Source organism: Cavia porcellus, unplaced genomic scaffold (assembly GCF_034190915.1).
Source record: "Cavia porcellus strain 051 isolate PalLab524CR breed Dunkin Hartley unplaced genomic scaffold, mCavPor4.1 scaffold_19, whole genome shotgun sequence".
NCBI classification, from domain to species: Eukaryota; Metazoa; Chordata; class Mammalia; order Rodentia; family Caviidae; genus Cavia; species Cavia porcellus.
The window spans coordinates 25,246,691-25,262,789 of NW_026947502.1; the positions used below are offsets into that span (position 1 = coordinate 25,246,691).

Consider the following 16,099-nt stretch of genomic DNA (forward strand, 5'->3'; position numbering starts at 1 on the left):
GTCATAAAATATGTCACTAACACCCACTTCAATCCTTGAGCCATTATTTCTGTACTTTTCATAACACATTTTTCTTAGAGAGTTAAGTATCCTTGAGAGGAAAATAAATAAGTTGTTTTACATAGAGGAAATGAGACCTGACTTAAGAGTGTCAACGTGGACACAAATAGTTAATAGGAAACATGCCTCATTAAAATAAGGTTGCTAAAAATACTAATGGGAACCTGGTAATGACCTTAATATATCCACCATGGCTGTAGTTTACAGTGCCTTTACAAAGGGTTTGGTAGATTGTGTTGTGTATTAGATTGATAGAAGATTAAATATGATTTACTTACCTTCTGAATGACTATAGAAATGAGTTGGTTTTAAAATGCATTGTTGCCCATCAGAAGGTGGCTTAGCCTACTTACACCATTAGTTCTATTTGCCATATTTGTATAATGTGTCTCATGAAAAACAATAATACTAAGGCATTCGTAAAAATAGGACTGGCAAATGTTGTTTATGCTTTGTTCTTTTTTAGATAGCCTTTGGTAAATGGTCTCTTAAATTGTTGCATTGAAGCAAACTTACTGTAATCCATATAAACATATCTAAAGTTTGTGCAGAACTTCACTATTCCTTTGCTCACAGGCTCCAGGTAAAATCAATGACCTAAGAATATTTTAAGTGACAGCCAATCTTGATTTACTTTCTCCCTGTATGTGACATTGGGAGGGCCATTTGCTCTTCTCTTCTCCCTGGCACCAGGTGTTAGGTCCTTAAATTCTGTGCTTTTTAGGTTGTACGCCTGAAGAGTGATGTATCCAGAGTTCCAGAGAAGGCTTGGAAAATAGCTAAGGTGAGTTGAGTTACTGGTTACAGTGGTGAAGCACCAGTCTGTATGCTTGTCTCACTACATCCCCCATATTCTTGTTACTAAAACAGGCACAAGCACAGTAATAAGTGTAGGGTGCACTGTCTTGATTTCCTTTTTTATGTATTATACAGTCCTACAGTGTGTATGTTTTAAAGCCAAATATTCAATAGCTTATAAGCACTATTAATTGCAAAGACTCTAGTATGATCATATGTGAAAAGCAGACAAAATTTCTTGTTTATGACGTTTCTGAGTGGCCAGTTCTAACCAGTTACTCATACCTGAAAGGATAAAGTTGTATATAGCTACATCGAGTATCATCTGTTATTGATGCTATCCAGAACACATGTGTCCTTTGTGCCAGAAAACGTTTCTCTCTGACAACTTTAAAAGGTATGGGGTATTAAAATAAGTACAGTATTTTAGTGCCTATTCCCCACCTCTACCATCAACCTCTTCTATAGTTTAACATCAACTATTTTATTCTAAAATCTAATCATATTGTCTTGAAAATTTGCTATTACAAAGAATTACAAATGCCCCTTCAAACCATGGTCTCAATACCAGTGTCAAGCCGTTTTCCCATAGTCTTGTGCCATACCCATGATACTTCTTTTTGGATTTGGGAATATAATATATATGTGTGTGTGTGTATATATATATATATATATATATACACATATATATATGTATATATATATATATATTTATATTTATATATAAAACAAGGGCTAAACCATGGCTTTATCCACAGAAAACTAGTTTAACAGAAGCTTGGCCCAAGTCATGGAGTGAGTTGGCAGCCAGCATGAGCAAAGCTGTGTCAAGACAAATGTACACTCTTCAGCTTCTCTAGTTGGCTTTCAGCTGGTTGCGCCACAGGAGTCTTTCTGTGGGCTGTGTATCCTGTGACCAATAACTGGTGCTCTCAACCCGGGTCCCTCTTGGCTAGAGAAGGCCTGTCGGGAGGCATTAGGTTCATGCTGGTGAAGATTCTTAGTCAGTGGCTCCCTGAAGGAAAATGAGGCAAACAGCCAACTTCTGTTGAACAGGTGGTAGTTAGACCTTAAATCTGGCTGGAGGTGGGAGGAAAAGAATCTCCAAAATTACCAATCTTCGTACTTTTCACTCTACACCTATATTTCTCTTTCTAATTAATGATTGTTTAAAAACTAATCCAGAAATGTGTCTGACAGCATCTGGAAACTTCTAACTTTTCTACCTTCCTTAGCAGTCTGGATTTGGGCCCAAGTCAGGAATGGACACCCCACTGGTGTGCAAGCAAAAGAGGAAACATGTTCTTAGCCATGCATCAGTGGAGGCCCCTAATGGGAGAGGGGATTATCACAAGCAGCAGGCAGCCCTGCACCCTGGCCTGCTGAGTTCATGCTTTGTGCCACAGGATGTGGAGCAAAGGAAATATGAGGCCAAACTGGATGCTCCGTTTTCTTATACAAAAGCTTATTCAAGCAGATTAGGAATGCCTCTTAAGAGATTTGTTAGGTATATGTTCCCTTAGCAAGATGGCCCACAGATGGTAGGCTCGGATATTCTAATCGAAATGAACATTTAACTTACTTTATGTTTCCATAGCTAGCTTTTCTTTATCAGATGCCCTTCTATATTCTTCTGATTATGGCAAGCAGATCTCTTGCCTTTTACCACTTAGTTTTTAATGTGAATTTAGGTTTTAAAATTAAATTCTGACAAAGATTTGTCTTATTTCAGTCCTACGTTTAGTGATATTATTTTAAATGTTACGGAAAAATTAGGTAAGATTAATAAGAATCTACTCGTTATTGTTTGTGTATTTAATATGCAGCAGCGATGTTTGTACCTTTAACTCTTTTGAGTGGTGGTAAGTTACTTGCAATGTTCATGCTTTATTCTGCTTCATTATGTTAATGAAAGAGTTCAGTATCTTCCAAATAGTTTAGATGCAAGTCAGTAGTGCTCCCTTTTCCTACTTATATCTCTCCTCCTCCCTCTGCGACTCATGTCTTTTATTTTGGGGGATCTTCCTTATGGAAATTACTAAAGGACCTCAAAAGACCAGGAAATCCCACATGAAAATATGAAAATTGCTTTATTATTCGTAAATGCTTTCAAGTTCAATTTTGAAATTTTCTTGCTAAAGAAGTTTTTTCACTATAATGTAACCTTTCCAGTGACAAATTTGTTTTACTAAATGATAACCAGTTTAAAACCTTAATTGGTAAGTTATTTCAGTAAGTTGAAACTACCTTAAAATTCACAACAGTTTGACATACTTGTATCAGTTTCTATATTATTTGGTGTATGAGTTTTTGAGAAGATATTGGTTCAGGGAAAATACATTTTATGGCAGAATGTTGTTGATTTCTACAGCATTCCTAATTTTCTGTATGGAGCCTGCTTAAAGTATTCTAAAGCTCTTTGAGAACTTACAACATCTTAAACACTTATAGAAGGCCTAAGGGTATAAACTTACTGCAATTTTCTGAAAATTCATTATCCAAAATCTTAATTCATTATGACTGCTCTTATGAAAGCCTATAGAATCAGTATTTTCTCTTATTTTCTTATTTGCACAGAATAAGAGATTCATTGTTCTTTTTAATTTGTTTCATGGGGTGCTTTTGAGTACATTTCATAGAGGGCTGTTATTGAATTTTTGTGACTGTCATTATATATCCATACAACCTTTAGGAACTAATATTCTGGGTTTCCCAGTTCTATAATCTACTTCAATTTTAAAGATTGACATAATTAGTTTTCTCAAAGTTATAACCAGAATGTTAGAGACAATTCTGCAGATACCCAACACTAAGGATTAAAACTGGAAAAAGAAAGCAATTCTAAAATTATCACAATACATGCTTTCATTCTTTATCAAGTTAAAATTACAACTCAGAATCTTGTTATTATTTACATGTTTATTCCCTTGTCTTGTTTTGGTTCCCTTTAAAAATGACATACAAGATCATCAAAGCTACCTGCAAATTCAGAGGCAGAGTTTGTCATTTGATTAATTCAGAAGTTAGGGAATATATTGAATTATTGAAATATTATACATATCTAAATACTCTTTTCTGAAATTTAAAAGAATGTTTGCAGTACAACAAAAAGGAATAAGAAAACAAACTAATGAAAACAGTTATTGTAGGAACCATGTTTTTCTTGTCTGCAATAATAACAATTTCTCATATTTCTAACAGCTTCCTGCATTTAAAGAGCTAGAAAATATAGATACAAACAAATTTAAGTGGGTAGTTTTTCTAAGGCAATGATGATTTAGAATTAGAAAGGACTTAGGTTTTTATCATGAAATTCTGAAAAAGTTCCTCTCTATACCTTTAACAGATATAATCCCTGACATAAAAAATTTCAGCATTATTAATGCAAATTTCAAGTGTTTTATTTTATATATATGCTGTGTGAAAATCTCCAGAAAAGCACCTTCTTACCTCTTTGTTATTTGAAGAACCTTTTCTTGAAAAGGTATTTTTGATAATTTTGCACCAGATATTCACAAAGTCCATGAAAGAGGATAGCAAGGAAAGTAACCACTAAATGCCAAGCTCTGAGTTAGAAGTCATTGTTTAATCTTCTCCAAAACATATAAACTAGGTATTGTTATCATCGTCATTGTTGTCATTGTCATCATCATCATCATCATCATTATGTCTGATTTACAGATAAGAAACCAAGATTCAAAGAGATTCTCGGTAACATTTACTTGGTGACAGATCCAGAATTCAAATGTAGTTATCTTGGAAACCAGAATCTGTACTCTTTTCCTTTGTTAAATCTGTCAAACAATATTCTGAGCACTAAGGGAACTGATACTTCCCTGCCTTCCAGGAGAAAATGCTTGAAATAGTGGAGGAAACATATATTTACATGGAAAATGAGTACATGGAGGACCATGCTCTATTCAGTTGCACAACAAGTTTGCAACAATGAGTGTGCTAAAGAAAGCTTTAAAGAAGGAAAATTCTTTCTAAATCTTCAGGGAGAATTTTCTCCACAACTATATTAAATATAGCATTAGAAAATACCTTTTACAAAACAAAAATATGCTTTATATATTGTTTTTCTTTGATTAAAAATATTGCATTGACATTCATACTGGTTTTATTCATTTAACAAATACATATTAAATAGTACACATGGTTGAGATAAAATATTATAGAATGTTATGTATGTTCACAGGGAGACCAATAAAGAAATGCAGATGTATTAAGAAGTAAAGAAGGGTAAAGCACTGAAGTGAAGCAGGCAAAAAGTTGGTTATAATGTGTACATCTCTGACTTAGTCACTATCTGATGTCATCTGTTGTCCTCCCTTCTCTGAAGAATGGCTAATGGCTTAGTTTCATACTTAGATTTTTTTGCCTAGATTTTATGATCAGATTATCTTAATAGTTTGCAAAATTAAAGATTACAAATCTGTGAACTGAGAATGAGTTCTTGAGTCCCTGGGCCAACTTCTGTGCAATTCCTTAAAATGGTTACTGTGATGTGGTTTTTTTCTTGGTATCATAAAAACATTTTTGGCGAAGTAATAAAAGATGCAGAAAAGTATTAAAACTGTTGCATTAGAATTACTTTCTCTAGAAAATTTTCTTTGACTTGTGCTTTATGATAATCATTTCTTCATCAAATACATTACTTCCCAGCTTCAAATTATCTATATCTATGGTATAATTAAATTCTAAATATTAGAAATTTTCGTATTATCTGTATGTTTGCTGAAGGAAAAGGTGCTTAGGAAAATGTAAGTCTTTTAAAAGAAATGCTGTAATCCTACATTGATTTTAAATGACTGTGTCACAGGAGAAAACAAATCAGATTGTTGCTCTTAATGAGCTTTTCAATTTGCTATTCAGTAGATCAGATAAGTGGATTTAAGAGGTAATGATCCTGTTTAGTACTCAAGCTTGACTGTCAGATCCTAGTAGTGGAGAGAAATCCCCAAGGACAAAAACGTTGACACAGTTCTAGATGGGATAATGGGAATCAAAGCTAATGGATGATAAAAGGAATGGTGGGAGTTACAAGGATAATTGTGGATTAAAGCACTGCCATGTGTCAGTGTTGTCTGTTTTTTGAAGTATATTATTGGTTCAAATCTGATGCTTTAAGAAACTGTTTTGACAGCAAAGCACAACAGACCTGGCCCCTGAATTTTCCCCTCTTTTAATGCTAGGGTCACAACAGAAAAATTTCTCCTACATGGAACCATCAATTTTAAAAGATGTATTTGTTTAAAATTTTTTTAATTTAAAAATTACATTTTAGTTATTATACTTTTATTATTTAATATGGCATAGTTCAAATGAATTTGAATTAATTCTGAATTTTACCTTAAAAGGGTAGTGTTTGTAGTCTGAAAATGTAAAATTTGATTCTACAAAAATATAGTCATCAGGTGCTGCAAAACAAGAAAATTAACCAGGAGATAACAGAGATTATAAAATAAAGTAAGGTAAGCCACTTGAGATAATGACATGATCATGTCCTTTCTAAAAGTCTGTATATAAAAACATGGAATTTATGGTTAATTTTATTTAACTACAAAGATGATCCTGTATGTATGTTTAGGGGAATTTGTGCTTTGAGTTAAAGCAGGGCTAATTTAAAACATACCCACTCATGTTTTCATCTTCATTAAATGAAGTTACCTTTAAAATGTAGTTGGAGTTCAGGGCACAATCTGTGGCTATGGAAAAGAGCAAAGTGTATAGTCCCCCAGTATTGTCTGATTTTATAAACTAGGCTGATTGAAAGATCTTATTTGACAAGGGGTGCTAAAATAAAGTTTAAAGATAAACACAGTAATCAATTACTAGATATTCATATTCATAAGCTAGCTGGGCGTGGTGGCACACTCCTGTAATTCCAGCACTTGGGAGGCTGAGGCAGATGGATTGTGCCAAGTTCAAGACCAGCCTGGGCTACAAAGTGTGCCCAAGGCCAGCCTGAACCGCATAGCGAGACCCTGTCTCAAAAAGACAAAAAAAAAAAAAAAAAAAAATACATATATATATATATATATATATATATATATATATATATGCTATTCTTTGTAACTGCTTTTCTTTTTCTTTTGTAATTTATGACTCAGCTTTTGCTTATAGAAATCAGTATATATGTGTAACAGGAAAATCCTTCATTTTTCATTGCATAATACTCACATTATATATAATCCTACTGGATCCAGGCCATGATTTTCACTCTTACACGTTAAACACACAATTAGTTGAAACTTGACAAATACCATCTTAGATATTGAAACTTGAAGAATAAGGCACAGTATCACCTGTCAAGGAGCTCGCAGGGAGATGGACAGCCAAATCATTATAGGTGAAAAGCACCATGATAGAGGGAGGGATCAGATGTTAAGGGAACATAGAGGAGAATGCAGCACACTTAGTCCTCTAGAGATGGCTTTCAGTGGGAATCAAGGCAGGAGGAGGAAGAAAACTAAATCATGGAAAATGAAGACTACACGAACACTTTCAGAGATCTGAAATTGTCTGAAAAATCTTAGCGATCCCTTAGTATTTCACTGTGGCTTGAAACTGAGGGAAAAGATTGTGTGCCACAAATGATATAAATATCTCATTTTCCAAGGGTCCCATTTCTAATACTCCAATCCATTAGAGATTTTGCATCATGGTAAACTAAAGAAACTTCTCCTTCTACATGCACTTCTGCTGAGCCCTTGTGTTGTACTTAAAGATTTCTGATCACTAAGGATTGGTAGAACCTAAGTTCTCTTTCCCAAGCTCTACTTTTGCTCCAGACTCCTTAGGATTGATCATTTCGCTCTTTCAAGAGATGAAGATATGAAAGAAAAAAAAGAGAGATGAAGATCTGCTCTCATGGGCAAAGTTACAGATAATCATTGAAAGGCTTTCCTATAGGGCTCAATAGTTAGCAAAAGAGACGAGAGAAATTTGAATGTCAGATTTCCTTTCTCTGTTTTTCCAGCTTCTCTTCACCATTCTGCCCTCTCTTCAGTTCCCCTCTTCTATCCCCTCCTTCTCTCCCATTTATTCACCCTCCCAACCTAAAGAGGAGTCTTCCAGATATAAGACTTATGTTGAAAGCTTGAACACAAGCTTCTGATTCAAATAGTGTTTAAAATGTGGGGTAGGGGAAGAGAGGAAGGAAAGGGGAAATAAACAGGATCAAAATTAGATATGTTTATATATGAATTTCCCACAAAAGATGTATTAATCACGTATAACAAACATATACTCATAAAAAATTCAAAGAAAAATCTTAGAAAGATTTTTCTAAAGAACAGCTTCCCACTCCTGTCTGACCCTATAACTCTAGGGGATGCCTTATGATTTTTATCATACCATTGTGACTTCTGGAGTTATGTCAGGTTAGTATTTAAATATGAACAAAAGGCAAGAACTAGCTGTTCAGTTGTCATACTTAGGAAATAAGCAAATCAGAAAGTGAGAGAGCACAATCATGTGAAATCACAGAGAAATCCCTTACAGCTGTTGTCTGGCAGAGTTGACCTGTAATCACACCAGAGCATCGGGGAGTAGAGGTGTCATCCCACCTCTCAGTTCTGCCAGGCTGTTAGGAAATGTTCCACTGCCTGCTGGTGGCATTTTCCCACTTGAAATGGGAAATACGTTTTTAAATCTAATGAAGCTTAGGTTGAGACTGAAGTACTGTGCCCCAAACTCTGCAACCAACAATCCCTAATTGGAAGCTTAGTGGATTCCCAGGGCATGATGTTTTCAACAGAGAATTCCTGAGCTTGGGATTTCAATTTCAACCTTGAAAGTAAGACCTACCTCTACATTTAGGGGGAAATTTACTAAGGGTTAGGTGAGGAATATGTCTATAAATTCTTTAATTTATCTTAAATTTTAGATCTCTATTTTATAACTTCCTTACATTTGTTTGAATTAGTTGATGTTTTATTGAAATCTAGAATATATTAAAAAACACTTAAATGTTGCAACCTTTTGTTAAGGAACTCCACTTTCTAGCCTTTTGCAGGAGTAAGTTACCACCTTGAGAAGGAAAAAAATTTATGTGGCATAATGGGAGTTAAAATGGGTGTATGAGTATGTTTTTGTATGTTTATATTTTAAATCAGGGGAAGTACTTCCTGGAAGAAAAGTTAATAAATTTTAAAATTATAAAGAAAATTTAAATATTTCATTTACTCTCTAAACTCCCTGTTTTGGTGTGGCTGTAACAGTGCTTTAAATCTTAATTTGTTCAATTTGAATAGTTTCTTGAAATATATGTTAATAATAAAGGTTTTAATAATAAAATTTTCTCATGCAGGTATATGCCCGTATGTCAGAAATCTTAGGAATAACGGATGACAACCACGTTCTAGAAACATTCATGACAAAAGTGTGAGTTTCTGCTTTAGTTTTAAATTTTTCTTCTAATGTTTTAAATCTAATCCTCTTTAAATTTTTATATTTTTAATTATTAGAATGTTAACATTGTTTTAAGTTAAAGCTTAATTTCACATATTTAAAATTTACCATCCAAGAACATTTAATTTATCAAGATATCCATATACCTATAGTCTACAGTATTAAAACATAGTTTTACAAGATTTACTGATGTTGACTCTTCAAGTCAGTTAAGCAGCCTTTTTTTAATTAAAAAGAAAATGCTTAGTTTCAGAGACCAACTGAAGAGTTTGTGTGAAATGGGATCATTGAAAGAAGTCTGACTGCCTTGAGACAAGATATTTGTTGTTTTGACAGAAACCTATGACTATCAGAGAGATATTCATGGGACAGGTCCTTAAATTATACTTAGAATACTAGTAGAATTGACTGGGTTTTAGTCATAGGGTTTTAGTCACTGTGTATATTTAGCCTGGGTTTTAGTCACTGTGTATATTTAGCCTAAATTTGCAATTGGAAGCAATCTATTTATTTAATAGATAGATAGCACTGTCTCGATTGCAGAAAACAAAGCTAGATATACAATCGTGAGAAGTGAGTTTTGGACTCACAATTTGACGGTTCTTTTTGACAGTAACTAGGAGCTTCTATTTAACTTCCTTTGTAACTTCTGCTTTCACTTGGTTACAGACTTAGTATTTTTAATTTATAAAAGTAGTGCTTTTCATTTTATTATTCATTTTATTATTTAAGTTATCTAATTTACGTAGCTATGTGTGTATTTCAATCATTCTTCCTATACAAGCAAACATCTTATTATTTAAAACTTTTCTTTTATATTTAGTGTTACAAACCTTAAATACTGGGGAAGATGTGAACCTGTAATTTCAAGAACTCTTCAGTTCCTAAATGATCTTTCTGTTGGATATCCTTTTCACTATATATCTAATACTATATACTAACAACCTAACAAATACATTATTCTGTTATCCATCTATTTTCCTTGTGTAATTTTTTTTAAATAAAGAGTCTTCTTATAGGTTTATTGTAAATACTGGTTTTAGAAAGGTTTATAATAGGTTTTGAAAGGCTTATAACAGTTGTATACTATGAAGCATTCAGTCAAAACCATAACTAAATTTACATGGATATATAGATTCTTAACTACTTTATTTATACTCATCCAGTTTAATAAATTGTTACATAAGAAAGTATGCAACCTTATATGTTAGTCCATGGTTTTTCATAATTGTCAGAAATTCTTTTTGTAAAAGAAAGCGACTAAGAAGGTCCAAATATGCTAAAAATATTACTTTATAAAAACTGAATTCCTCAGAGCAATTACAGAGTCCACCACACTTCAGGAAAATAAAAAATTATGTATTTTAATACTAAATTTATTGAGGCCTTGTGATATTAATACAAGTTACCTTTGGTCTCTACAATTACAAGAGATGCTCAAAAGCTTCCAGATTTTTATTAGTATGGCAAACTGCTATTTGGGTAACCTTGGTCATTGAGATTGCTGGACTTGCATTTTCCATTTCTTCTCTAAGGGCCAATGATGTAGTGAGTTTTCTGCCATATACAACATCTGTAAAATCCCCCATATGTGAGTAATACCATCTGTTAAAAAATCACCATACTATTTTTCTTTTCCTCATTTGATTATTTGGATAACCAAATCAACATCTTATATACTCTAAAACAAGATTTCATATTCCATATTAGCAAATTTTTTGAAGCCTAAAAACAGAAATCATTCTTTAATAGATAATAGTTGATAATAAATAACAATAAAGACTGTCTTGTAGATGTTAGCTATCAAATACATAGATATAGTGAAAAATAAATGTTGATTTAGTTAACCACTAAAATTAGCTGATATTTTAATGGGACAAATTCTGAAAATGGGTAGCTTTAATGTACGTTTATTCCAGGAATATGTTTGTATTAGTTAAGTTTAAAATTGTGTTCCTTGGCAAACCATAAAAGATTTCCAAAGTATTAGACACCCACTTTTGTGCTGGAATTTAATATGCAACTTTTTATTGGAAAATAATCGTCCTTGTCTGGCAAAATCCACCATGCAATATTTCTGTTAGTAGGTTTAATGCAATAAAGACAGGGAGGGCTATTTATCACTACAAATTTTGAGAATTTCAGGATTCTTTTTATTATTTTAATATATTTCTTTGATATTAAATCAGAAAAATGATAAATTACACCTGTCTAGGCTGTTTTTCTTTTTTACTGGGAAGTGATGTACAACCCAATTCCAGTGGTCATTTTGGCTTTTTAAGATATGTATTTTTTCTTATTAAAAAAATTCAACCTGTATTTTTTTTTCTAATAATAATGCTGAGATACTCTTTATTTCTAACATATGAAGTGGCTTATAAGTACTTCTAGTATTGCAAACGCCGGCCTTTTCACAATGAATTACTTTAAGAGCATATTATCTGAAAAGAAGCCTTGGTCATTTTATAGTATATATCTATTGTTTAGATTTACCCTATTTTGGGGTTTGAAATGGATATTTAATATGAAATTAGTTTGATTTGTATTATTTTAGTATAATTTGCATAATACCTAATTTATTTGTGTGCTACTTAAGATCTTTTTTTCTATCACATTATACCTGCTATATATTCTTTATAAGTATTATAACCTTTTATTTTACAAGCTGCTTACTGCTTCTGAATACTTCTTAAACTTAATTAAAATATCATGTTTTCAGAAAATTTACTAGATAAGTTTTAAAACTGTAGTGTTTTAATCCAAGAGATACAAATGACTTCAACATGCGTACATTTGATTTATATTTTTTAACAATTATTTGAGGTTTGCATATTTAGAAATATATATTAGCTCAATTTGATTTCAGTGTTCAGTTATTTGAATTATAAATCATTATGTCCCTTCTAGCTGATCAGTCATGAAATATCTTTGAATTCATTTACATAATGGAATATGTGAGTAGTGTATTTATTTCAGTGCAGTCGTTGGTTATGACTAATGTATGTTTTGTTGTTTCCAATCTATTTCTTTATTAGAATATGTTTTTCTAATCTTGATTTTAAAGCAATACATTGTTTCTGTGTAAGATGATATTCTTCAGCTACAGAAATAGTTGTAATTACCTATTGGCTCCTATTAATGGAAATGTAATTTGTTATACTCAAAATATTTTTATTTCAGATGTTAGTGATGAGTAAATAAAAAACATTTTTCATACAATAAAGTTTTAAATATTCTTCATTTCTTTATAATGCATATCTCCAGATATTTTGTTTTGCTTTGTATATTTTATCTGCTTCAGATGAACCTTAACTGAATTTCTGAGTCCAAAGCCAATCTCTGAACTTTTGTGTACTTTATCTGACCATTTATTTGGCAATGTAAATTGAAAAAGATTTTCATTTTTAGGAAACACTGAAAAACTTTCAATTGCCTTAAAATAGTGGCCTCAAAATTTAGTGAGCATCAGAATGTGAGTGCTTGAAAAGACAAAAATTATTAGACCAGAGTTTGAAAGTTTTCACAACATACAACTGAAGTTAGCTCGAAAACTATACCTCAAAAATTTGTGCCTTTAAGTAATTAGAAAACCGAGTAGAGCCAGGCGTGGTGGTGCAAGCCAGCTGCTGGAGAGGCAGAAAGAATGCATGTTTAAGGTCGGCTACTACATAGGCAGGAGGATTGCAAGTTTGAGGCCAGCCTGGGCAACTTAATGAGACTGTTGCAAAATAAAAGTAAAAAAGGACTGGGTGTATAGCTCAATGGTAGAACCCTGGGATTAATCACCAGTACAACCAAAGTAAGAAAAAAGTCAGTGAATAAGCAAGTGGAATTATATGTCCTAAACAGAAAGCCAGGTACTTTCCCAAGGCAGTTCTTAATAGGAGTTTGTCTTCACTACAACGAAGTGTAATTGGCATTTTTAGAGATATAGCAATCTAGTTCTCTAAACAATATGTGAGAACTGGGGAGACTGCTATCACATGACCCCCAGATTATAACTAAATAGCCTGTAATATTTTACCCTAGTGTTGCCATTAACCAAATTTAAACTAAGTAGTAAGACCATTGTAAATTTAAATCCACTGACTTTTTGCAGGAAAATTTATGTTTTCCTATCAGATTCATTGCACAGAGCATATATAATACATTTTGCAAATACATTTGTATAACTGTTTAGTATTTTCAAATTTCTCAGGTGAAATTTTAAGATTACTTCATTCTGTATAGTTTTCTAACAGCATAGAGTTTTCTGTCTAAGGGCAGCATTCCATAGTCAAGTTTAGTACTTGGTTATCCTGCTTCTTCTTTGAAATATTTTCTTATCTGAAATTCTAGTTTCTATCTAAATGGGAAAGAGGTGAAACTGTTAAACTGATCAGAAAGGGAAGCTTCTGGGAAAATTGGACAGAATAAAGATGATACAAGAGCAATAAAAGAAATTTTCTCACAGAGGAGGGTGTTAAATCTCATCTAAAATTCTGTTTGTAAATCATTAGTTGAAGGTTTTCTTCCTTTGAAAAACAATTGATGACTATTTCTGAAAACTTAATTATTTATCCAAATTTAGAGCACTATGTCTCACTTTTAGATATATAAGAAAGGAAATTTCATTTTGTATCAGGCGCCCTGTTGGTAATTGTCCTTTATCACATGTTTCAAAAGTTTAAGAAAATCCAAAGTATATTTAGCCTTTTAAAAACAAACCCCATGAAAAGAATTCTGTATTAATTCATGAATTTTATCCAAATTCATTATTTATTAATACTGTTAACCTTAACATTTTTTTTAGGACTGATGACTTATCTGGATTTAACACTGAGTAGGAATAAAATAGTGATTGTTAAATTTAATTCCATACTTAATGACTTACTTCATCTTATTGTCTACTTTCAGTTCAACAAATACTTAGTTAAGCATTTTCTAAATACAGGACAGAAGGGTAAATAAAATATAAATAATGCCTTCACAAGTTTTAAATTCTAAAGAATTGACCCTGATTCCAGATTTCCTTTCCTATATTTCTTTTAAGATCCTCAAGTCAAATTTTTATTAGGACACTTTTGTTTTCTTCAACTCAAATTATATACTAATTTTCTGAAAATCTGCACACTAAAGCAATAAGGGTATGTAGCATTGCTTATGACTACTTTAAAAAAGTCATTTTATTCAACATTATTTAGATACAGGTTATAACAGACCAGTAAGTGTAAGACTTTTTTGTGTACCAAGCAGTGTGCAAGGCAGGCATCCTTAGCCTGTCCCTGCCCTTTCCACCACATAGATGTGAATTCTGAATATGATGGGAGTCAGGAAAAGAATAAAGGATGAAAGATGAAACAAAGGTCTAGAATGAAATAACAGTGAAGGATGGAAATTGTTATGGTTATAATCAAGGATGCCCCACCCTGCCCCGCAAAAATGTGCTCAGAACCAGGGATTTGGGAAGATGATTGGATTACGGGGCCACTATAGCTGGCTTGCCATGAGGGTGGGGTGCTCTAGTTGAAAGAGGTGAGTCAGCGGGCTCATGAACCCAGGCTAGATCTTCCTCCCAGCTCTCCTCTTCTCCCCCTGCTTCCTGGTCACCATGGTGTGAATAGCTTTCTTCTGTTCAGGTCCTTCTGCCATTTCTGCTTGTAACCAGTCAACCACAGACTGAAAATTCAGTAAACCAATATACACTACCCCTCCTTTTAAATTGTGGCAGGCTTTGTGTTTCAACAACAATGAGAAAGTAACTAAAAGGGAAGTAAAATTGGAAAAGCCAGGCATGGATGGGAGGCTGAGGCAGGAGGATTCTTGGAAATTTAAAACCAGCCTACGCTACAAAATGAGCCGAAGGCCAAGCTGAATTGCATAGCAAGACCCTGTCTCAAAAAGACCAAAAAAAAAAAAAAAAAAGTAGTAGTAAAATTGGGTATGTCTATTACAGAAAAATATTTTATAATAAACTAGTAATTCTGCTTTTGTGAAACAATGTTAAAATGCATCACATTATTTCAACTGAATACCACTGTCTCCAGATGGTGTGTGATAATGTTAAATAAAACTAGTTTCACCATACATCCCTCAGGCACACATCTATTAACATTTCTCATCAAAAGAAATGTTGGTTTATTTCTTTGCTTCCTAGAAGCCATGGAAAGCTCACATAATTTATCTCCTCTGTTTATTTATTTTTTATACTAAGAACAACTATGAGAATCTACTCTTCTGTAGCCCTTTTTCAGACTGTCACCAATTTTTTTTAGAATTTTGCTTCCCAACATTACCTCCCTCAAGTATTCCTTTGATCTAATAATTTCTCTTCCCAAAAGTCCAGAATCACTTTCATTTGCTTTTTAGACCAAAGTAAAACTGTTGATTTGAATTTGAGTGAGTCCTTTAATAGTACCTACTGATTTCTTATTGCTAATTTCCTGATCCACCACACAATCATAATTTGTACTTTATACTTGGGCCAAGAGACTTTATTTTACCTTCTCCTTGACACCCTTTATTATCTTTTCCTAAATACCATTTGTTCTATTCTTGTGAAGCTTTAAGACTCAACTAAATCCTTCTCAAATTTTCAGTTCTTGCTAAAGATTTAGTAAAGCCATCCTAAAATAGTTTTAATCCTTATTTAGTGTTTAGTAAATATTAATTGCTTTTTATTTCTCTACCATTATCTTATTTTTCTTAGTGTTCCTGCACTTGTTCTCATCTATCTATCTAGATATGGATGTAGGATATCTGTACTAGTCTTGTTTCCTCCTACTGTAAGTTATAATTTATTAGAGATTATGACTTTTTCCCCTCTTGTATAGTTTCTAAAACTTCA

The 16,099-nt window shown here is 32.8% G+C and overlaps 1 protein-coding gene across 9 annotated transcripts in view; it reads left to right on the forward strand.

Annotated features, from left to right (window-relative positions):
- The window catches only part of Ranbp17 (RAN binding protein 17), a 353,366-nt gene that overhangs the window by 240,324 nt on the left and 96,943 nt on the right, over positions 1–16,099 (forward strand). For 7 of the 9 annotated variants that reach the window (XR_010041092.1, XR_010041091.1, XR_010041093.1 and 4 more), the window contains 3 exons: positions 785–844; positions 9,173–9,246; positions 10,097–10,177. The exons of 1 other annotated variant lie outside the window; for it this stretch is intronic. Coding sequence is in view for 5 of the 8 variants with exons in the window: in XM_063230765.1 (XP_063086835.1) it covers positions 785–844; positions 9,173–9,246; positions 10,097–10,177 (215 nt within the window). In the remaining 3 variants the exon portion in view is untranslated. The remainder of the gene's footprint in view (positions 1–784; positions 845–9,172; positions 9,247–10,096; positions 10,178–16,099) is intronic. One more of the 9 variants, XM_063230768.1, reaches the window with a different exon arrangement.